General features: G+C 39.3%; 1 protein-coding gene across 1 annotated transcript in view; it reads right to left on the reverse strand.

The window, feature by feature from the left end:
* ANO2 (anoctamin 2) overlaps positions 1–24,797 on the reverse strand; it is a 348,569-nt gene that overhangs the window by 169,518 nt on the left and 154,254 nt on the right. Inside the window, exon 11 of the mRNA XM_059184572.1 lies at positions 2,128–2,262. Within this exon, the coding sequence (XP_059040555.1) occupies positions 2,128–2,262 (135 nt within the window). The remainder of the gene's footprint in view (positions 1–2,127; positions 2,263–24,797) is intronic.

Consider the following 24,797-nt stretch of genomic DNA (forward strand, 5'->3'; position numbering starts at 1 on the left):
ACAGAAACATGGGAGCCATGTTTTCTGAGAAGGTACCAGGCTAGGCCCGTTGAAACTGCTTGGCTGCCAAGGAGGATATGAACCTTCTGGGAGATGTCACATCTCAGGGGGAAAGGGGGCAGTTGAGGTCAAGTTGTAACCCTGACAACTACTAGTTGCTGAAGTTGGACACATTACATGACTGTAAGCATAATTTCTCCACCTCTTTTAGGGGAAAATAATACCAATCTAACAGGTTACAACCATAATCTCTATCTACAGGATCAAAGAAACTGGTATCTGAGAAACACCCAGCCCCATGCCTGGCACAAGGAAGACATTTGATAAGTATTAGTTTTTCCCTCATGCTAGATGGCCTGAAGAAGGCAAAACCTCCATCATATTTGTTGTGTCGTGGTCCCAGAATCCCCAGTCAAAACACTGGGCAGTTGGTGCCAGGGTTTTACACATAGAAATATCCAAACCCTTGTGTCTTACACTAAGTTATCTAGTTTTAAGTATCTAGCTTTAAGTATTTAAGTAGGTCTAAGTATTGATCATTGGTGAAACCCTTTCCTCAAAGAAGCCCAGCTCTTGGTCCTTTCTTCAGGACAGCCATTACTTCTTCCAACTATAGTGGACACCCACTCAGCCCAGTGTCCTCATCCACCCGGCTACTGAGGAAACATCCTTTTGGTAAAGAGTGATCTAGCCCCCACAGCCCCGACTATGGGCCCAGGGCCTCCACCCTAATCCAAAATGAGCCAACGGGGTTTTTGGAACCAATTATAGAGAAAGCTCTAAAATACAAGTTCCATGAGCTATTAGTAGGAATGTTTACATCCAATGGAGAAAATCTGCAGTGAAACAAATACAAGAAAAAAACAGTGATGGGAGATAAACAGGAGTCCCTACTTCCATTGGCCCCTAGGCTAGCCATACACTTGCCACTATGTTCCCTGACCACCCCAGAATCCTAATAAATTCCTTTTTTTTTTTTGCTTCAGCTAGTTGATGTTGCATTTCTATCAATTGCAACTGAGAAAGTATTAAAATACATTGATCACGCTTCAGTTTTTGAGGACAGTGCTGAAGATAGCAAGAGATTTAAATACCAAATGTAAGTTAAGTGTCACTTGTACTTTATTTCTACATATGTTGATTCCTTCAACAATTATTTATTAACATTTTACTATGTGCCAAACATCATCTCCTGAATCCTTACAACATTACAAGGTACATGTTATTATCACTATTTACAGCCAAGGGAAGGAAGACCTGGGGAGTGAACTATCTAGTCCTATAGCTAGTATGTAATGCACTCCATCCTAAAGGATGCTATTTTTTTGTCGGGGGTGGGGGGGAGAGCATGAGTGGTGTTGGGGGGACACTGAGGGAGAGGGAGAGAATCTGAAGTAGGCTGCACACCCAGCATGGAGCTAGACACAGGGCTTGATTTTGTGACCCTGAGATCACAACCTGAGCCAAAATCAAGTCAGACGCTTAACCAACTAAGCCACCTGGCAGCCCAAGTATGCTATTTTTAAGTGCTTATATTCTTTGTAGGCTCTCTTTTCACCATAAGGACCAGCCTTTGTTCCATCTCTTGACTCTCCAAGAGCCCCACCATGGGGCCGGTCACCACCTGCAGTTTCTGACTTCCTGAACCAGAGGTTGAGCCCCCCTCAGTTCCAGAGCTGCCTGCTTCTATAGACAGCCTCACAGCATTTTACCCCAACAGTGTTTGACCATATCGACATGTGATCTCTATCCAATGCCACTCACCGTTTCCCGCCTCAGGTCTTAGGAGAAACCAGAGAAAAAAGTCATGCAGTTGAGAGGAAAATGCACTTCTCAGGCTTGGGGTTTTTCATCAGGTAGAATCTACTTGCCCACATCAGCCTTTAGCCCTGGAGAAGAGCTTAACTAGGAAAGAAAGGGAGCCATCCCCAGCAGGCTCTGAAGCCATTCCCAGACTCTGTAGTTCCCAGATCTGTCTCTGGAGGGAGGTTTTGTGTGTGGTAAGGGGAGGAGAGAATAGAGGGTGAGGACTTTGGAAGGAAGCATGTGAACTGTACTTGCAACTGGGATGAAACTCCAAAGTACAGCCCTGTGGGAACTGAGGCTTTTTCTTTAAAAACATCTCACCTGGGAATATCTTCTTCGATTGTTGCACATCCATAAAGAAACACGATCACTCCAATTACAGAAGATGGAATGAGAAATGATGTATATAACCCCAGCCAGGCAAAATACAGTCCAATTTTTTCTCCAAAATACTTTCTGAAAAAGAAAGAAAATTGCAACACTTATTAAGAACACCATACACCTCCTCCATTTCTGTTTGTTCTAAACCTGACAACGGGTCAGCATAAATAAAAAGAGATGGAAGTTAGATGGCGCAAGAGGGACCTCAGCACAAAGAACTGGTCTCTACCACTATGAATTACATTCCTTGGGAATCTCACACACACACACACACACACACACACACACATCCCCCAGGGAATCCTGGCTATTCACGTGAAATAGTCCCAAGAAGGAATCCAGCCCTAAAGCAAACAGAAAATAGGCCATACATTTTGGCATCTTTACCAGACAAACATGAGTAACACAACATCACCTCATGAGTACCGTAACCCATAGAAAAATACCTTTTCAAAACTTTGCTATGTGACTAAAACACACAAACAGGTGGGCACGCATACTTATGTATACAAACCATTAAACTCAGAAAAATGACTAGAAGAATTTTGGTAAAATATTAGCAATGGTTTCCTTAGCTGATGGGATTATGGATGGATTGTATTTCTTTATTTTTTACCTTTTTGCATTTTTTAAACTCTCTACTTTGTTAATGAATTAATTTTATAATAAAAAATTCTTTTAAAGAGAAAATTAACAAGCCATTATATTTTTTGATCCCCAGGTCAGGAAGTGAGTAAGTTGTCACACTGTCTCTAAAAAAGGAATTTTTCTTTTAAATAACTATTGGTGACAGGCACCTGAGTAGAAAAATACAAACCACAGAGAAACCGTGCATTTTCTTTCCTAAGAGGCTATGACATAAAACACGGGAGGGAAATGGGAGTGCAGCCCACTCTTTGATGTGAGGACAAAAGGATAAGAACAGTGAATTGAATCTATTTGTCCACTACCAAAGGGGCTGCTCTCACCTAGGATTCACACAATGGCAAGATAATGTGGCTTCCACTCTAACAACAAGAGAAGTCCAGATAATCTGTAACATTAAACTTTCCTTGAACCCATCATAGAGTGGAGACTACAAGGTAATCATGTGAAGTGAATATTTTTTTTAAAAGTGACAAGCACCTCCAAGGAAAATGGGATATGCAAACACTTTCAGATTTGGCAGACCACAGAAGGAAAAGGCAGTACAAAGAAAAAGATATAATCTTGTAAATTCTGAAAGGCTGAGTATAGGTTAGCATGATAGCTTAGAATAACTGGGAGCTCCAGACACAAGAGGAGTTTGCAGTCATTCATAAGATCCCAGCCAATGACCACCATCTGGTACTCACAAGGAGGGTATGGCAACATAGGAAACTGGAAAGGGCCTCTTTATTTGCAGAGGGGCATGGAAACAAACCCATCTCCCAAGACCATCTCTCATTCAAATCACTGACTGATAATGATCAGCAGTTTGCTCTGGGGGAGGGGCAGGACAGAGGATAATATTCTAGGGTCTACCATATATATAACAGAAGTCCCAGGAAGATTAAGAGAAAGAAGACAGAAGAAATATCTGAAAGGGTTATGGCTAAAAAATTTCCCAAAATTAATCAAAAACAACAAAACATAGATTTAAGAATCCAGAGAACCCCAACCAGAGTAAATATAAAAACAAAAACAGAAACTTATACACCGAGACATATCATAATCAAATCTGAAAAACAAAGATAGAAAATCTTTAATTAAGCTGGGGTGGGGGTAAGGCTTTGCTGGGGAGGGAAAGATGGGAAAAGGAGGATATTATATGCAAAGGGACAAAAATTTCTTGGCAGAAACTATGCAAGCCAGAAGATAACAGGGTGACAACCTTAAAGTATGGAAAGGGGGGGGGTGGGAAAAACGGTCAACCCAGAATACTATATGAAACAGTGCTCCCGTGGGGATAAAACTAGTTCTTTGGAAGCCAAAAACTATCTTAGGTATTACAGTGGTTTTAGGTCTCCAAAGGACCACAGAACATAAAGAGATATACAGATATATGTGGTATTAAAATTTCATGGAAGAGAGCAGTAATGGAAAAAAGGCAGAGAAACATTGGTAAAAACCAAAAATTGTGATGATGACTTATGGAGTTTATAATATATATATATATATATATATATATGTATGTATATATACATACATATATACACTATACATACATATATACACTATTTCTCAGTTTCCTGAGAAATACATACATAGTGTATATATGTATATGTATATGTATGTATATACATATATATATAAGCATATATATATAAGCATACATATACATATATATGTATATGTATATGTACATACATATATACATACATATATACACTATACATACATATATACACTATTTCTCAGTTTCCTGAGAAATACATACATAGTGTATATATGTATATGTATATGTATGTATATACATATATATGTATATAAGCATATATATAAGCATACATATACATATATATGTATATCCATATGTACATACATATATACATACATATATACACTATACATACATATATACACTATTTCTCAGTTTCCTCTCTCCTATCATAGGTGCTGTTTTGTCCTACTCCTATATACGTTATAAACTATATACGTTATATATATATATGTATGTATATGCATATATATATATGTATGTATGTATATATAGGTCCCTCTATAGAAATAGTGTAATAATGCCCTTACCCAGGGTGTGAGATGGTATAATATTATTTTAAAGTAGAATGTGGTAAGTTAAAGGATTCTGTAAATCCTAGAGCAACCACTGAATTTTAAAAATAGGTAATAATTAACAGACCAAAATTGGAGATGAAATGGAACCATAAAATATACTCATTTGCAAAGAAGTCATGAAAAGAGGAAAAACCGAAAGAAACTACAGACAAAACAAATAGAAAACAAATAGTAAGGTGGTAGTTTTAAAATATAAATACATTATACAATGGAGTATTATGTCTCCATCAGAAAAGATGAATACCTAACTTTTGTATCAACATGGATGGGACTGGAGGAGATTATGCTAAGTGAAATAAATCAAGCAGAGAGAGTCAATTATCATATGGTTTCACTTACTTGTGGAGCATAAGGAATACACGAAAGACACTGGGAGATGGAGAGGAGAAGTGAGTTGGGGAAATCGGAGAGGGAGATGAACCATGAGAGACTATAGACTCTGAGAAACAAACTGAGGGTTTTGGAGGGGAGGGGAGTGGAGGGTTGGGTGAGCTTGGTGGTGAGTATTAAGGAGGGCACGTATTGCATGGAGCACTGGTTGTGGTGCGTAAATAATGTATCTTGGGACACTGAAAAAAATAAAATTAAATTAAAAAATATATACAAATACATTAATAATAACAAATGTAAGCATACAAGAAACCCACTTTTATTATAAAGGCATATATGGAAGAAAAGTAAAAAAAATATCATACAATCAGGAATCAAAAGGAACGTGGGACACACAAAGACTTCTGAACAAGGAACATTACCTGGGATAAAGAAGCAGATCAATTAATGATAATATGGTAAACTCATTAAGAAGGCCTGATGATCCTAAATGTATATAGTAAAATGTACAGATCAGCTGCATACATCAAAATACATACAATAAAAACTGAGAGAACTAGAAGGATGAATAGACAAATTCTCAAGTATAAACTGGAGATATCAACACTTCCCTCTCAAGTAATGGAGAGAACAAGGAGACATAAAAAATCTGTAGGGACACAGAAGTCACTACAAACCAACTTGACCTAATTGACATGTATAGAATCATCTACTAAACAGCAGAAAATACATTCTTTCCAATACACATTCACCAAGATGGTCCATATTCTGAGCTATAAAGCTAATCTAACAAATATAAGGGACTAAAGTAATGAAATTTTATTCTCTGAGCACAATTAAGTTAAACTAAAAATCAACAGCAGAAAGATATCTGAAAATATCTATAAATACTTGGAAATACAACACCCATCCAAATAACCCAAAGAAAGGTCAATGAAGAAATAAAAAGGGAAATTAGAAAGTAGTTTCAATTGAGTGAAAAGTTGTAGGATGCCATTAAAGCAATACTTAGAAATTTATAGCATTGAATACTTGTACTAACATAAGAAAGCTCTGAATCAATCATCTAAGCTTTCACTTCTACTAGAAAAAGAACAAATTCAATCCAACGCAAAGAAGTAAAGAATTAATAAAGTGGGGAACAGAGATCAGTGAGAATGAAAACAGAAGAAACATAAAGAAAGGGCCCATAAAATCAAAAGCTGGTTGTTTGACAGGATCCATAAAATTGACAAATGTTAGTCGGACTTATCAAGAAGATGAAAGACAAAACACAAATTACCAACATGGGGACTGAAAAAAGGGACATCACTACAGTTCCTATTTCCATGATCATGGGATACTATTAGCTGCCCCCTCATGGGTGCTCATCTTGCCTTCCCTTCCAGACTACATTGCCTACCTTTGGAAGAAGAGTGGGGAATGGGAAGATAGGAGAGACATAACACATAACAAACACAAACTGTCCTAGTGCTCTTGTCTTGATCGTCTTATTTAACTCCACTTTCAATTCTCACAACATCTTTTCCAGGTGAGGAAACAGAAAGTCTTTGGATAAACAGACTTGTCCAAGGTCACATGGCTAGTGGATGGCAAGACAAGCATTTGGTCCTTTGGCATTTGACCCCCCCATGTGCTCTTGCCAGGATAACAACAGCAGTCATAGGGACTGAAATTTATCAAGGGCTGATTCTTTGCCAGTCTCTGTTCTAAGAAGATTCTAAATATTGTCTCATTTTTTTAGTCCCCACAACTCTATGAGGTAGTATGCTATTATCTTCCAGTTGGAGATGAAGAAACTGATGGACAAAAATAGTGCCCCAAGGTCACGTGGCTGGGAAGAAAGCAGAGACAAGATTCAACTCAGTGAGGTTAACTGAGATTCCAACTCTCAAGATTCCTCCACAGTATACTAACTTCTAGGAGGGACTTAGGGAAGGGAAGGAAATAGCTGGGCAGGGGACATGTGCAGGGAAAATTTGCTGAGTTAGAGAAAGACAGATCATAGCTACCTATTCATCCTCCATCCCCTGCCATGTTCTCATGTTTTTTCCAGCTCTGAAACCAGACCACCAAAGCTTCCCATCTGAGGTACTCAGCCATTCAAAGATAGAAGATTTCCCTGACCAGTCTCTTAACCCATAAAATCTACAAATCTTTTCTCCTGTTGCTTCCCAGGTTTATGCTAAGGAACTGATCTGGTAACTTAAACTTCACTGGGGTACTTCATCACTTCTTCCAGGAAAGGAATTACATTTCAAGCTTTATAGAAACAATACCTTCACCCCTTAAAGGAAGGGAGAGAATATTTTGAGGAGTTCTTTGAACTGTTCCACATAAGCAATTTACTCCTCTTTTTACCATAAAATCATCAACAGCCAAAAAGGTAGACAGGAAGCCTGAACACAGAGCCCAGACACCTGGCAAAGGAAGCGAGCGAGGTCAAAATCTATTAGGGTAAGAACAGATGAAACAAAGAAGGAAAAGGAGTCAGTTATGCAATTTAAGGGCAACAGTTTAGTTGTCAAAAATTCGGATGCCTTCAAAAACCAGGCAGGAAACATAAATGACCAAAGCAGGCCAAGCATGACCAATCATAGTATCTCCAGTGGAACAGGAGAGGGCTTATTTCTATCTACAGGGACCAGTAACTACTCAGCTCCAGCAGTCCTGGGAGACATGTGAGAAAACGGGACCAGTATTGCCAGATCCTACAATTTTCCAAGAAAAGCTGGAAATCTGTATTTCTCCTAATTTTTCAATGTTAGCAACTAATTCAACTGGAAAAAAAATGTACAGGCCAAACAAAAAATTCAAGGGCTAAACAATGTCTATGGGATATCAGCTGGTGTCCTCTCTGGTATAGCAGAGGTCCCAGAACAGGGGCTCTGAAGTGAGGAGAGCAGGCATGAATGTTCCCTCTGCTGTTTCCCACCTTGGGAAAGTCTTTCCCACCTCTCTAAGCTTCATTTTGTTTCCATTTAAAAATATGTTAATGTGAAAATGAAATGAGCAAGGTCTAGAACACAATAAGCAAGTTTTGATGACACTTATTCTAAAAACCCACGTGGTCTACTACATTAAAATGGAAAACTTCTGCGCATCAAATGGTATTGTTAGGTGAGTAAAAAGACAGGTCAAGAAATAGTTAAAAAAAAAAATTTGTATACATGGACTTGTATTTGGAATACATAAAGAACTTCTACAGATGAATAAGAATTAGGAATCCAACAGAAAAAATAAGCACAAGACTTTAAGGAACTCTTCATTAAAAAGATAACCAATTGGGATGCCTGTGTGGCTCAGTCATTTAAGCAACCAACTCTTAATTTCGACCCACATCATGATCTCAGGGTTATTAAATCAAGCTCTGTGATGGGCCCCATGTGCTTAAGATTCTCTCTCCCATTCCCTCTGCTCCTCTCCCCCAAAAAAGATACCCAATTGACCAATAAACATATGAAAATGTACTCAACTTTCCTCATCATCAGATCATCAGGGAAAAGTAAATGAAATCACAACACAATAAGTCTGTATAGTCAAGAGAATGGTAAAAGCGAAAGAGAGGGGAAATGCCAAGTCTTGGCCAAATGTGGAGAAACCAGAAATGCTCCCACGGTGCAGGTGGCATGTATATTGGTAGATCTACTCTGGGAAAACTGATGGGTAATATCTACTACAGCTGAACCTGGGTATCCCCAATGATGCAACAACTCTCTTCCTGAGTATGTGCCCAACAGAAATGCATGCATGCACATTGAGAGACATAGAACAGCAGCACTATCTAGGATGCCTCACACTGGAAACCCATAAATGCCTATAAAACACCATAAATGTCTATAAGCAATAAAATGGATAAATATGTTGTGTTATATTTGCCCAATGGAATGTTATACAGCAACATGCAACAATATGGATAAATCTCATCAACACAACGTTGAGCAAAAGAAGTCACACAGTAAAAACTATATATATTTAATTATTCTATTTATATTTATGTAAAGTCAAAAACAAAATAGCTGTGCTAGAAGTCCAGATAGTAGTGTTAATCATATTCTTTCTTGATCTGGGTACTAGTTGTATGAGTGTGTTCAGTTTGCAAAAATTCAGCAAGTATCTGTCTATAGGTATATTATATCTTGATTTTAAATGGTTTCATCTTTAAATTTTTATTATTTTGTTTTACTTGAGAGTAGTTGATACACTAAGCTATGTTAGTTTCAGGTATAAAACAGTGACTCAACAAGTTTCAACATTATGCTATGCTCACCACAGTGTAGCTGTCACCACACCATGTTATTACAATACCATTGACTATACCTTATGCTGTGTCTTTTATTCCTGTGACTTACTCATCTCATAACTGGAAGCAGGAGGTATGGAACCTATACCTCCCACTTGCCTTCACTCATTTTGTGCACACTCCCACTAGCAACCATCAGTTTGCTTTCTGTGTTAACAGGTCTGATTCTGTTGTTTGTTTATTCTTTTTTTTTTTTTTTTTTTTTTTTAGATTCCACATATAAGAGAAATCATACGGTACTTGTCTTTCTCAGTCTGACTTATTTTGATTAGCATAATATCCTTTAGGTCCATCCATGTTGTTGCAGATGGCAAAAATCTCATCCTTTCTAATATAATATTCCATGATACATCCCACACATACACACATATACATATATATACCACATCTTCCTATCTATTCATCTATCAATGGACTCTTACGTTGCTTCCATAGTTTGGCTACTATAAATAATCCTGCAAAAACATAGGGGTACATATGCCCTTTCGAATGAGTGTTTTCATTTTCTTTGAGTAAATATCCAGTAGTGAAATTATTGGATCCTTTGGTATTTCTGGTTTTTAATTTCTTGAGGAAACTCCATAGTGTTGTTAACCCACAGTGGCTGCACCAGTTTGCATTCCCACCAACAGTGCACAAAGATTCCTTTTACTCTACATCCTTGCCAGCACTTATTTCTTGTCTTTCTGATTTTAGACATTCTGACAGGTGTGAGGTGATCTCTCATTGTGGTTTTGATTTGCATTTCCCTGATGATTAGAGATGTGGAATATATTTTTAAGTGTCTTTTGGCCATTTGTATGTCTTCTTTGGAAAAAGATCTATTTGGTTACTCTGCCCATTTTTTGTTGGTTATTTATTGTTTGGGGCATTGTCTTTGGTCCTTATATATTTTGGATATTAACCCCTTATCAGATATATCATTTGCAAATATCTTCTCCCATTCAGTAGGTTGCTCTTTAGATCTAGCAATGGATTCCTTCATTTTGCAAAAGCTTTTTATGTTGATATAATGCCAATAGTTCATTTTTGCTTTTGTTTCCCTTGTCTTAAGAGACATGTCTAGAGTAATGTTGCTATGGTCAGTGTCAGAGAAATTACTGCCTGTGCTCTCTTCTAGAATTTTTATGGTTTTAGGTCTCACACTTAGGTCTTTAATCTATTTTGAGTCTATTTTTTGTATGGTGTTAGAAAGTGGTCTAGTTTCATGTTTTTACATGACGCTGTCCAGTTTTCCCAGCACCATTTACTGAAGACTCTCTTTTCTCTCACTTCATATTCTTGCTCCTTTGCCATAAATTAACTGACCATACAATCACGAGTTTATTTCTGGGATCTCTATTCTGTTCCATTCATCTATGTGTCTATACCATACTGTTTTGATTACTACAGCCTTGTACTATATATATTGAGATCTGGAATTGTGATGCCTCAACTTTGTTTTTCTTTCTCATGACTGAAATGATCATTCACCAAAATCAAATGGGATTTATTCTGAGGATGCAAGAAAGGTTCAATATTTGCCAATCAACATGATACACCTCATCAACAAAATGAAGGATAACAATCATATGATCATCCCACAGAATGGGAGAAGCTATTTGCAAATGACACTACAGACAAAGAGCTGATATCAAAGATCTATCAAGCACTCCTCAAAGTCAACACTGAAAAAACAGATAATCAAGTCAAAAAATGGGCCGAAGACATGAGCAGACATTTTTCCAAAGAAGACATACAAATGGTTAACAGACACATGAAAAACTGTTCATCATCATTAGGCATCAGGGAAATTCAAATCAAAACCACATTGATGAGGGGAGGAGCATGATGGTGGAAGAGTAAGAGACAAAACATCATCAGATCACAGAAGTTCAGCTAGATAGCTATCAAACCATCCTGAATACCAACAAACTCAACAGGAGACTGAAGAGAAGAAGAGCAGCAATTCTAGGAACAGAAAATCAACCACTTTCTGGAAGGTAGGACATGAGGAAAAGTGAATCCAAAGAGACAAGAAGATAGACCACAGGGGGAGGGGCCAGCTCCCAGCAAGCCAGTAGCTACAGAGCATAAAATTGGAACTTTTAGAAGTCTGCTCCACCGAGGGACATCATTCCAGAGGCTAAGCAAGGGGATGGAGACCTGTGGGGACAGTGTGATCTCAGAACCCACGGGGTCACAAAAAGACCAGGGTATCTGAGTGCGGCAGAGCTCCCAGGTATCACAACAGGGAAACTGGCTATAGAGACAGAGCCGAGCAGCGGGCTCTCAGCTCGGGATTACCTTAAACTGAGGCACAGTTGGGCCACTACTCTTTGAGCAGGGTCCCCACAAGTGGCAGAACCTTCTTCTTCCAGGAGTGGCACAGGAGGGTATGGCAGGAATCTGCCGGGTTTGGAGACTCCAAACAGGGTCGTGTGCCAGAGACAGCAATGCTCAGTCACAGGGTGGGTGAGCACAGAGCACAGCTGGAGACCAGGGAGATGGAAGGGATTGACTACTTTTCTCTGAGGGTGCACTGAGAAGTGAGGCCCGAGCTCTCGGCTCCTCCAAGTGGAGATCGGGAGGCCACCATTTTTCATTCCCGCTCTCCAAAGCTGTACGGAAAGCGTTCAGGGAACAAAAGCTCCCAAGAGCGAACCTGAGCAGATTGCTTAGTCTGGCTCCTGGCAAGGGCAGTGCAATTCCACCTCCAACAAAGACATTTGAGAATTACTGCTACAGGCCCCTTCCCCAGAAGATCAGCAAGAACATCTAGGCAAGACAAAGTTCACTGTCAATGAGAACTGCAAAACTTCAGAGCTATAGGAATACAGCACATAGAATTCATGGCTTTTGTTTCCATGATGCTTTATTCTTTCAGGGTTAAATTTTTTTAATTTTATTTTTTTTCTTATTCTATTTTTTAAATTTCTCCTTTCCTATTTTAATATTTTTAAACTATTTTACTTTATCAATACGTTTTTTAAAATCTTTTAAAATTTTCATTGTTATAGTCATATTCTATCCCTTCATTGTATTTCACCTCATTTTTTGTATACACACAGGTTTTATTTCTTTAAAATTTTGGGATAGTGTTTCTTCTTTTTTTTTTTTTTTTAATTTTTTATTTTTTATAAACATATATTTTTATCCGCAGGGGTACAGGTCTGTGAATCACCAGGTTTACACACTTCACAGCACTCACCAAATCACATACCCTCCCCAATATCCATAATTCCACCCCCTTCTCCCAAACCCCCTCCCCCCGGCAACCCTCAGTTTGTTTTGTGAGATTAAGAGTCAGTTATGGTTTGTCTCCCTCCCAATCCCATCTTGTTTCATTTATTCTTCTTCTACCCACTTAAGCCTCCATGTTGCATCACCACTTCCTCATATCAGGGAGATCATATGATAGTTGTCTTTCTCTGCTTGACTTATTTCGCTAAGCATGATACGCTCTAGTTCCATCCATGTTGTTGCAAATGGCAAGATTTCATTTCTTTTGATGGCTGCATAGTATTCCATTGTGTATATATACCACATCTTCTTGATCCATTCATCTGTTGATGGACATCTAGGTTCTTTCCATAGTTTGGCTATTGTGGACATTGCTGCTATAAACATTCGGGTGCATGTGCCCCTTTGGATCACTACATTTGTATCTTTAGGGTAAATACCCAATAGTGCAATTGCTGGGTCATAGGGCAGTTCTATTTTCAACATTTTGAGGAACCTCCATGCTGTTTTCCAGAGTGGCTGCACCAGCTTGCATTCCCACCAACAGTGTAGGAGGGTTCCCCTTTCTCCGCATCCTCGCCAGCATCTGTCATTTCCTGACTTGTTGATTTTAGCCATTCTGACTGGTGTGAGGTGATATCTCATTGTGGTTTTGATTTGTATTTCCCTGATGCCGAGTGATATGGAGCACTTTTTCATGTGTCTGTTCGCCATCTGGATGTCTTCTTTGCAGAAATGTCTGTTCATGTCCTCTGCCCATTTCTTGATTGGATTATTTGTTCTTTGGGTGTTGAGTTTGCTAAGTTCTTTATAGATTCTGGACACTAGTCCTTTATCTGATATGTCATTTGCAAATATCTTCTCCCATTCTGTCAGTTGTCTTTTGATTTTGTTAACTGTTTCCTTTGCTGTGCAAAAGCTTTTGATCTTGATGAAATCCCAGTAGTTCATTTTTTCCCTTGCTTCCCTTGCCTTTTGCGTTGTTCCTAGGAAGATGTTGCTGCGGCAGAGGTCGAAGAGGTTGCTGCCCGTGTTCTCCTCAAGGATTTTGATGGATTCCTTTTGTACATTGAGGTCCTTCATCCATTTTGAGTCTATTTTTGTGTGTGGTGTAAGGGAATGGTCCAATTTCATTTTTCTGCATGTGGCTGTCCAATTTTCCCAGCACCATTTATTGAAAAGGCTGCCTTTTTTCCATTGGACATTCTTTCCTGCTTTGTCGAAGATTAGTTGACCATAGATTTGAGGGTCTATTTCTGGGCTCTCTATTCTGTTCCATTGATCTATGTGTCTGTTTTTGTGCCAGTACCATGCTGTCTTGATGATGACAGCTTTGTAATAGAGCCTGAAGTCCGGAATTGTGATGCCACCAACGTTGGCTTTCTTTTTCAATATCCCTTTGGCTATTCGAGGTCTTTTCTGGTTCCATATAAATTTTAGCATTATTTGTTCCATTTCTTTGAAAAAGATGGATGGTACTTTGATAGGAATTGCATTAAATGTGTAGATTGCTTTAGGTAGCATAGACATTTTCACAATATTTATTCTTCCAATCCAGGAGCATGGAACATTTTTCCATTTCTTTGTGTCTTCCTCAATTTCTTTTATGAGTACTTTATAGTTTTCTGAGTATAGATTCTGTGTCTCTTTGGTTAGGTTTATTCCTAGGTATCTTATGGTTTTGGATGCAATTGTAAATGGGATTGACTCCTTAATATCTCTTTCTTCTGTCTTGCTGTTGGTGTAGAGAAATGCAACTGATTTCTGTGCATTGATTTTATATCCTGACACTTTACTGAATTCCTGTATAAGTTCTAGCAGTTTTGGAGTGGAGTCTTTTGGGTTTTCCACATATAGTATCATATCATCTGCGAAGAGTGATAATTTGACTTCTTCTTTGCCGATTTGGATGCCTTTAATTTCCTTTTGTTGTTTGATTGCTGAGGCTAGGACCTCTAGTACGATGTTGAATAGCAGTGGTGATAATGGACATCCCTGCCGTGTTCCTGACCTTAGCGGAAAAGCTTTCAGTTTTTCTCCATTGAGAATGATATTTGCAGTGGGTTTTTCATAGATGGCTTTGATGATATTGAGGTATGTGCCCTCTATCCCTACACTTTGAAGAGTTTTGATCAGGAAGGGATGTTGTACTTTGTCAAATGCTTTTTCAGCATCTATTGAGAGTATCATATGGTTCTTGTTCTTTCTTTTATTGATGTGTTGTATCACATTGACTGATTTGCGGATGTTGAACCAACCTTGCAGCCCTGGAATAAATCCCACTTGGTCGTGGTGAATAATCCTTTTAATGTACTGTTGAATCCTATTGGCTAGTATTTTGTTGAGTATTTTCGCATCTGTGTTCATCAAGGATATCGGTCTATAGCTCTCTTTTTTGGTGGGATCCTTGTCTGGTTTTGGGATCAAGGTGATGCTGGCCTCATAAAATGAGTTTGGAAGTTTTCCTTCCATTTCTATTTTTTGGAACAGTTTCAGGAGAATAGGAATTAGTTCTTCTTTAAATGTTTGGTAGAATTCCCCCGGGAAGCCGTCTGGTCCTGGGCTTTTGTTTGTTTGGAGATTTTTAATGACTGTTTCAATCTCCTTACTGGTTATGTGTCTGTTCAGGCTTTCTATTTCTTCCTGGCTCAGTTGTGGTAGTTTATATGTTTCTAGGAATGCATCCATTTCTGCCAGATTGTCAAATTTATTGCCGTAGAGTTGCTCATAGTATGTTCTTATAATAGTTTGTATTTCTTTGGTGTTAGTTGTGATCTCTCCTCTTTCATTCATGATTTTATTTATTTGGGTCCTTTCTCTTTTCTTTTTGATAAGTCGGGCCAGGGGTTTATCAATTTTATTAATTCTTTCAAAGAACCAGCTCCTAGTTTCGTTGATTTGTTCTATTGTTTTTTTGGTTTCTATTTCATTGATTTCTGCTCTGATCTTTATGATTTCTCTTCTCCTGCTGGGCTTAGGGTTTCTTTCTTGTTCTTTCTCCAGCTCCTTTAGGTGTAGGGTTAGGTTGTGTACCTGAGACCTTTCTTGTTTCTTGAGAAAGGCTTGTACCGCTATATATTTTCCTCTCAGGACTGCCTTTGTTGTGTCCCACAGATTTTGAACCGTTGTATTTTCATTATCATTTGTTTCCATGATTTTTTTCAATTCTTCTTTAATTTCCCGGTTGACCCATTCATTCTTTAGAAGGATACTGTTTAGTCTCCATGTATTTGGGTTCTTTCCAAACTTCCTTTTGTGGTTGAGTTCTAGCTTTAGAGCATTGTGGTCTGAAAATATGCAGGGAATGATCCCAATCTTTTGATACCGGTTGAGTCCTGATTTAGGACCGAGGATGTGATCTATTCTGGAGAATGTTCCATGTGCACTAGAGAAGAATGTGTATTCTGTTGCTTTGGGATGAAATATTCTGAATATATCTGTGATGTCCATCTGGTCCAGTGTGTCGTTTAAGGCCTTTATTTCCTTGCTGATCTTTTGCTTGGATGACCTGTCCATTTCAGTGAGGGGAGTGTTAAAGTCCCCTACTATTATTGTATTATTGTTGATGTGTTTCTTTGATTTTGTTATTAATTGGTTTATATAGTTGGCTGCTCCCACATTGGGGGCATAGATATTTAAAATTGTTAAATCTTCTTGTTGGACAGACCCTTTGAGTATGATATAGTGTCCTTCCTCATCTCTTATTATGGTCTTTGGCTTAAAATCTAATTGATCTGATATAAGGATTGCCACTCCTGCTTTCTTCTGATGTCCATTAGCATGGTAAATTCTTTTCCACCCCCTCACTTTAAATCTGGAGGTGTCTTCGGGCTTAAAATGTGTTTCTTGGAGGCAACATATAGATGGGTTTTGTTTTTTTATCCATTCTGATACCCTGTGTCTTTTGACAGGGGCATTTAGCCCATTCACATTCAGGGTAACTATTGAGAGATATGAATTTAGTGCCATTGTATTGCCTGTAAGGTGACTGTTACTGTATATGGTCTCTGTTCCTTTCTGATCTACCACTTGTAGGCTCTCTCTTTGCTTAGAGGACCCCTTTCAAGATTTCCTGTAGAGCTGGTTTGGTATTTGCAAATTCTTTCAGTTGTTGTTTGTCCTGGAAGCTTTTAATCTCTCCTTCTATTTTCAATGATAGCCTAGCTGGATATAGTATTCTTGGCTGCATGTTTTTCTCGTTTAGTGCTCTGAAAATATCATGCCAGCTCTTTCTGGCCTGCCAGGTCTCTGTGGATAAGTCAGCTGCCAATCTAATATTTTTACCATTGTATGTTACAGACTTCTTTTCCCGGGCTGCTTTCAGGATTTTCTCTTTGTCATTGAGACTTGTAAATTTTACTATTAGGTGACGGGGTGTGGGCCTATTCTTATTGATTTTGAGGGGCGTTCTCTGAACCTCCTGAATTTTGATGCTCGTTCCCTTTGCCATATTGGGGAAATTCTCCCCAATAATTCTCTCCAGTATACCTTCTGCTCCCCTCTCACTTTCTTCTTCTTCTGGAATCCCAATTATTCTAATGTTGTTTCGTCTTATGGTGTCACTTATCTCTCGAATTCTCCCCTCGTGGTCCAGTAGCTGTTTGTCCCTCTTTTGCTCAGCTTCTTTATTCTCTGTCATTTGGTCTTCTATATCACTAATTCTTTCTTCTGCCTCATTTATCCTAGCAGTTAGAGCCTCCATTTTTGATTGCACCTCATTAATAGCTTTTTTGATTTCACCTTGGTTAGATTTTAGTTCTTTTATTTCTCCAGAAAGGGCTTTTATATCTCTCGAGAGGGTTTCTCTAATATCTTCCATGCCTTTTTCGAGCCCGGCTAGAACCTTGAGAATTGTCATTCTGAACTCTAGATCTGACATATTACCGATGTCTGTATTGATTAGGTCCCTAGCCTTCGGTACTGCCTCTTGTTCTTTTTTTTGTGTTGAATTTTTACGTCTTGTCATTTTGTCCAGATAAGAGTAAATGAAGGGGCAAGTAAAATACTAAAAGGGTGGCAACAACCCCAGGAAAATATGCTTTAAACAAATTAGAAGAGATCCAAAATCGTGAGTGGGGAGAAAGGGGATAAAAAGAGGTTCAAAAAGGAAGAAAGAAAAAAAAAAAAAAAAAGAAAGAAAGAAAAGAAAAAAAAAAAAAAGAAAAGAATTTTTAAAAAAAGAATACACCTTTCAGAAAGTGGTTGTTTTTCTGTTTCCAGAATTGCTGTTCTTCTTCTCTTCGATCTGCCGATGGATTTTCAGGTGTTTGCAATCTTTAGATAAGCTATCTAGCTGATCTCCGGCTAGCTGAAGCAGTCTCAGCTTGCTACTTCTCCGCCATCTTGACTCCTCCCCTTCTTTTTTTTTTTTAAGATTTTATCTATTGATTTGACAGACAAAGATCACAGGTGAGTAGACAGAAGGTATATTGCAACAAGTTATAGAAGAGAATTTCCGTAATTTGGCGAATGGAACAAGCATCAAAATCCAGGAAGCACAGAGAACCCTCCTCAAAATCAACAAAAATAGCTCCATAGCCCATCATCTAATAGTAAAACTTAAAAGTCTCATTGACAAAGACAAAATCCTGAAAGCAGCTCAGGACAAGAGGTCTGCAACATACAGCAGTAGAAATATTAGATTGGCAGCAGACCTACCCACAGAAACCCTGTTAGGCCAGAAAAGACTGGCATGATATACTGAGAGCACCAAAAAGAAGAATATGCATCCAAGAATACTATAGCCAGTTAGGCTGTCATTGAAAATAGGAGAGGGGCACCTGGATGGATCAGTGGGTTAAGCCTCTGCCTTTGGCTCAGGTCATGATCTCAGGGTCCTGAGATCAAGCCCTGCATTGGGCTCTCTACTCAGTGGGGAGCCTGCTTCCCCTTCTCTCTCTGGTTGCCTCTCTGCCTATTTGTGCTCTCTCTCTCTGTGTCAAATAAATAAATAAAATCTTAAAAAAAAAAAAAAAAGAAAGAGAGAAAGAAAGAAAGAAAATATAAGGAGAGATAAAAAGCTTCCAGGACAAACAAAAACTAAAACAATTTGCACACCAAACCAGCCCTACAGGAAATATTGAAAGGGGTCCTCTAAGCCAAGAGAGAGCCAAAAAGTAACAGACCACAAAGGAACAGAGACAATACACAGTACACAGTCACCTTACAGGCAATACAATGGCACGAAATTCTTATCTTTCAGTAGTCACCCTGAATGCAAATGGGCTAAATGTCCCAATCAAAAGACAAAGGGTATCAGAATGGGTTAAAAAATCAGGATCCATCGACATGCTGTCTGCAAGAAACTTATTTTAGAACCAAAGACACCTCCAGATTGAAAGTGAGGGGATGGAAAACAATTTACCATGCTAATGGACATCAAAAGAAAGGTGGGGTGGCAATCCTTCTATCAGATAAATTAGACTTTAAACCTTTTATAGTCTTTAAAGACTATAATAAGAGATGAGGAAGGACACTATATCATATACTTAAAGGGTCTGTCTGGCAAGAAGATCTAACAATTTTAAATATCTATGCCCCTAACATGGGAGCAGCCAATTATATAAACCAATGAATAACAAAATCAAAGAAATACATCAACAATAATGCAATAATAGTAGAGGACTTTAACATCCCCCCCCACTTAAATGGACAGATCATCTAAGCAAAAGATCAACAAGGAAAAAGGCCTTGAATGACATGCTGGACCAGATGGATATCACAGATATATTTAGAACATTCCATCCCAAAGCAACAGAATATACATTCTTTCCTAGTGCACATAGGACATTCTCCAGAATAGAACACATCGTGGGTCAGAATCAGGTCTCAACCAGCACCAAAAGATTGGGATCACTCCCTGAATATTTTCAGACCACAATGCTTTCAAATTAGACTCACCCACAGGAGGAAAGTTGGAAAGAGCTCAAATACATGGAGGATAAAGAGTATCCCACTAAAGAATGAATGGGTCAACCAGGAAATCAAAGAAGAATTTTTAAAAATTCACGGAAATAAAAGAAAATGAAAACATAACTGTTCAAAATCTTTGGGACACAGGGAAGGTGGTCCTGAGAGGAAAATATATAGCAATACAAGCCTTTCTCAAGAAACGAGAAAGGTCTCAAGGACACAACCTAACCCTACACCTAAAAGAGCTGGAGAAAGAACAGCAAAGAAAGCCTAAACCCAGCAGGAGAAAAGAAATAATAAATCAGAGCAGAAATCAATGAAACAGGAATCAAAAGAACAGTAGAACAAATCAACAAAACTAGGCACTGGTTCTTTAAAAGAATTAATAAGATTGATAAACCCCTGGCCAGACTTATCAAAAAAAAAAAAAAAAAAAAAAGAGGAAAGACCCAAATTAATAAAATCATGAATGAAAGAGGAGAGATCACAACCAACCAAAACCAAAGAAATACAAGCAATTATAGGAACATATTATGAGCAACTATATCTTTATATACCAGCAAATATGACAATCTGAAAGAAATGGATGCATTCCTAGAGACATATAAACTACCAAAACTGAATCAGGAAGAAATAGAAAACCTGAACAGATCCATAACCAGTAGGAGATTGAAGCAGTCATCAAAAAACTCCCAACAAACCAGAGCCCAGGGCCAGATGGCTGCCCAGGAGAATACTACCAAACATTTAAAGAATTAATACCTATTCTCCTGAAACTGTTCCAAAAAATAGAAATGGAAGGAAAACTTCCAAACTCACTTTATGAGGCCAGCATTACTTTAATCCCAAAACCAGACAAAGAACCCATCGAAAAGGAGAATTAAAGACCAATATCCTTATGAACATGGATGCAAAAATTCTCACCAAAACACTAGCCAATAGGATCCAACAGTACATTAAAAGGATGATTCACCATGACCAAGTGGGATTTATTCCTGGGCTTCAAGGTTGGTTCAACATCCTCAAATCAATCAACGTGATACAATACATTAATAAAAGAAAGAACAGGAACAATATGATACTCTCAATAGATGCTGAAAAACATTTGACAAAATACAGAAACCTTTCTTGATCAAAACTCTTCACAGTGTAGAGACAGAGGGTACATTCCTCAATATCATCAAAGCCATCTATGAAAAACGCACAGCTAAAATCATTCTGAATGGTGAAAAACTGGGAGCTTTTCCCCTAAGGTCAGGAACATGGCAGAGACGTCTGCTATCACCGCTGCTATTCAACACAGTACAGAAGTCCTAGCCTCAGCAATCAGACAACAAAAAGAAATAAAAGGAATCTGAATCAGCGTTATATGCAAACAATCCAGGAACACTATATCAAAAACCAATGATGTACTGTTGTTGACTAACATAACACAATAAAAAATAAATTTTAAAAAATCATATGATCCTATCAGTAGATACAGAAAAAGCATTTGACAAAATATCAACATCCATTCATGATTTAAAAAAAAAAACTCTCAACCAAGTAGTGTTAGAGGGAACATACCTCAAAACCAACAGTAACATCTTAATTAATAGAGAAAAACTGAGAGATTTTCTTCTACTTTTTTTTTTTAAGATTTTATTTATTTACTTGATAGAGATCACAAGTAGAGAGGCAGGCAGAAAGAGAGGAGGAAGCAGGCTCCCTGCTGAGCAGAGAGCCTGATGTGGGGCTCAATCCCAGGACCTTGGGATCATGACCTGAGCTGAAGGCAGAGGCTTTAACCCACTGAGCCACCCAGGCACCCTGAGAGATTTTCTTCTAAGATGAGGACCAAGACAAGGATATCCATTCTCACTACTTTTAAACACAGTACTGGAAGTCCTAGCCACAGCAATCACACAAGATAAAGAAATTAAGAGGTATCCATATTCATAAAGAAGTTAACCTGTGACTATTTGTAGATGACATAATACTATATGTAGAAAACCCTAAAGATTCTACAAAAAACTACTGGAAATAATAATGAGTTCAGTGAAGGTTCAGGATACTTAATTAATACCCAGAAACCAGTAGCAATTTTATACACTGATAACAAAGTAGAAAAAAAGGGAAATTAACAAAACAACTCCACTTATAATTGTACCAAAAAAAAAAAAAAAAAAACCCATAAGCTTAACAGAAGAGGTAAAAGAGTTATACTCCAAAAACTATAAAACACTAATGAAAGAATTTGAAGATGTCGCAAGCAAATGGAAAGCTATTCCATGTTCATGGGTTAAATGAATTAATATTTTTTAAACTTCCACACTACCCAAAGCAATCTATAGATACAATGTAATCCCTATAAAAATACCAACAGCATTTTTCACAAAACTAGAGCAAATAATATGAAAATTTGCATGGAACTACAAAAGACCTCAAATAGACAAAGATACCTTTAAATGGTTTTCAAGAGATACCACATGTCTTATAATTTGCAGGCCAACAGATTCCCGGAAGATCACTTTGTCCATTCTCTAGCCTTCAAGCCTGATGGCATTATAATCAACATCAGATGTATACGCCTTTCAGGCCCAGTCTGTCACCAGACCTGAACAGGGAATTTTCACCTTGATGAAGCACAGACAAGGCTTTCAGAACTAGACTGCCAGCCCTGAAATGCAAGGATGGCATTTGGCTGGGTAGCCCAAGGCGGTGGTGGAGGTTGGATGCTGCCTCACCATTCCCAAGCATTCAGATCAGAAGCAGACCAGACATGGCAGCAGGGCGTGTTCCAGGGGAGCTGGCCCTATCAGGATAGGCGGGCAACTTCTGCTCCCAACTCCTGCCAAGCCCACATCAGCGTGACAGGATGGCAAGCACAGCACCTTCCTTCTTGGTCTTAACAAAAAGCTCAGGCTTTCCCAGCCCTCGGGAGACAAACTGTGGGCAGGTGCAGGGATGCCCAAGAGAAAGCTCAGAGCCTTTAATTAGAGTTCACGGTGGATGGTTCCCTGGAAGACAGCCTGGGAATTCCCAGACACAGAAGAAACTAGGCAAGCTCTCTAAGGCCTCTCCTTGGTGAAACCATGAGATGGGGCCAATGTGGTTTCTGCCTTACTAATGTCCCTTTCCTGTACCCTCAGGTCTAGGAAATAATGTAAGTGGACAATGGTTGCATATGGGGTCAGCACTGGAAAGCAAAGGGAGAAATGCAACATTCATTCAGCAGGTACCATATGCCAAACTCTGGCTTAAGTGCTTTATACACAGTACGTCATTTAATGCTTGCAAAAACTTACAAGGCAAGTTAAAAATCAGTGTTAGAATTAAGGTTTGGTTCAGATGAGCCAAACAGTTAAAGATGACTCTTAAAAAAAAAAAAAAGAGAGAGAGAGAGATGTTATGTATTTAGTTGAGAGAGAGTATGTACTAGAGAGAGCATGAGCAGGGGAAGGGGTAGGGGCAGAGGGAGAAGCAGACTCTCTACGGAGCAGGGAGCCCAACATAGGGCTCTATCCCAAGACCCCAGGATCATGACCTGAGCCGAAGGCAGACATTTAACTGACTGAGCCAACCAGGCGCCCCAAAGGTGACTTGGTTTTTTCGAGTTTTTTTTCATAAGTCTCCTTGGGATAAACATACAGTAAATTCAAGGTTCAAGCTCCCTGTCAGGATTGCCATGCCCGGCTCAAGAAGCTTCCCCACCACCATCCCCTTTACAAAATAGTATCCAGGTGAGGGAGAAGTGTGTGCATCTTTTCGATGGAAGAAGGGAGGGGGCTTCTGGGAATTTCCTGGCCTAGACCTTGGAGTTCTGCACTTGGCCCAGCTACTCAGTCACTGCACAGGGCTGGGTTGGCCCCCAGCATTGTGGGGGCATCCAGCGGGGGTGGCCAGGCCAGCAGAGTCCTACTGGGGCATCCAGCTGGCACCTCCAGCATGTGCTGCCTTTTCCTTTTCCCAGCAACAGCCTCTTCAAGGCAGATGGTTCCTGAGAACCTCTGGATCCTCCAGACCGTGTTTGTGGTCTGTGGGACATAGGGGGCGCTGTTTCATGCTCAGCCTTTCCTAGTCAGCTGCCTGGGCAGCACCACAAACACTGACACCATGCTGGATGCTGGGCTTCTCCAAAGAACTTGCAATTTCCTCAGACTGCACTCTCGGATATGAGGTGCAAACCCTGGGCCCTAGGATTCACCCCAAAATATCTAAGTGCTTTCACTCCTCTTGCTTCCACCTCCCACTCCAACTCCAGAACTGTCTGACCCCAAAGCAGGGAGGCACCAGAATAATGACCTCTTACCCTTCTACACCTTTCTATTTCTCTCTTATAATAATCTTCTTTCATTGGAAACGTTTACTTTCCCTTTCTGCCTGATGGGAATTTTCCCACGTCTTATCCCCTTATCCCTACCCCATTCCTAGGGAGTACTTCCTCCCCTTATCTTCCCTGGGGCTAGGAGAGATGGGGGTAGGTAGCAGAAAGGTTGTTGGAAAATAAATCCAAGAAGAAAATATATATCAAAAGGGACTTCCAACATTTTCTGTACAGATATATACTACAGTCATTTAAGAGTGGTGCATATCGGTTTATTTTCTTGGGGCCAACAACCCCAAGACCTGGAGTACATGGTGCTTCTCTCCAGGGAGTAGAGACATGCCCATGAGAAAGGGCCCATGGTCCCAGGACATCAGGTTCTCCAGGCCTCCCCTTATCCCACCTCCTAGCTTCTGCCTTCTGATCACTGAACTGGCAATCCAGGGACTGGACCCATCTCTAGGTGGGGGTCCCACTGGTGAGGAAGCAGCACCTGGATTGTCATCCCTCTGCCAAAGCTGTCAGCAGAAGCCTGGCTACCTCCCCCTCTGCTGGGCACAGGCCAGCAGACAGAGCAGCTGGCTCCTCTAATCAGTAATGGAGGGCCAGAAGGCTCTCAGTTCTTTGCCCTCCCAGAGAGGCCAAGAGAAGGCCTCATTCTGAAAAGAACATTTTGCAAATATGGGGCAAATTCAGAAAGTAGACTGAAGAAAGGACTAGGCTTCAGAGCTATGAGAACCAGGCTTGGCTCAAGTCCTGACACTGAGAGACAACACAGAT

The sequence above is a fragment of the Mustela lutreola genome, chromosome 8 (assembly GCF_030435805.1).
Source record: "Mustela lutreola isolate mMusLut2 chromosome 8, mMusLut2.pri, whole genome shotgun sequence".
Classification (NCBI taxonomy): Eukaryota; Metazoa; Chordata; class Mammalia; order Carnivora; family Mustelidae; genus Mustela; species Mustela lutreola.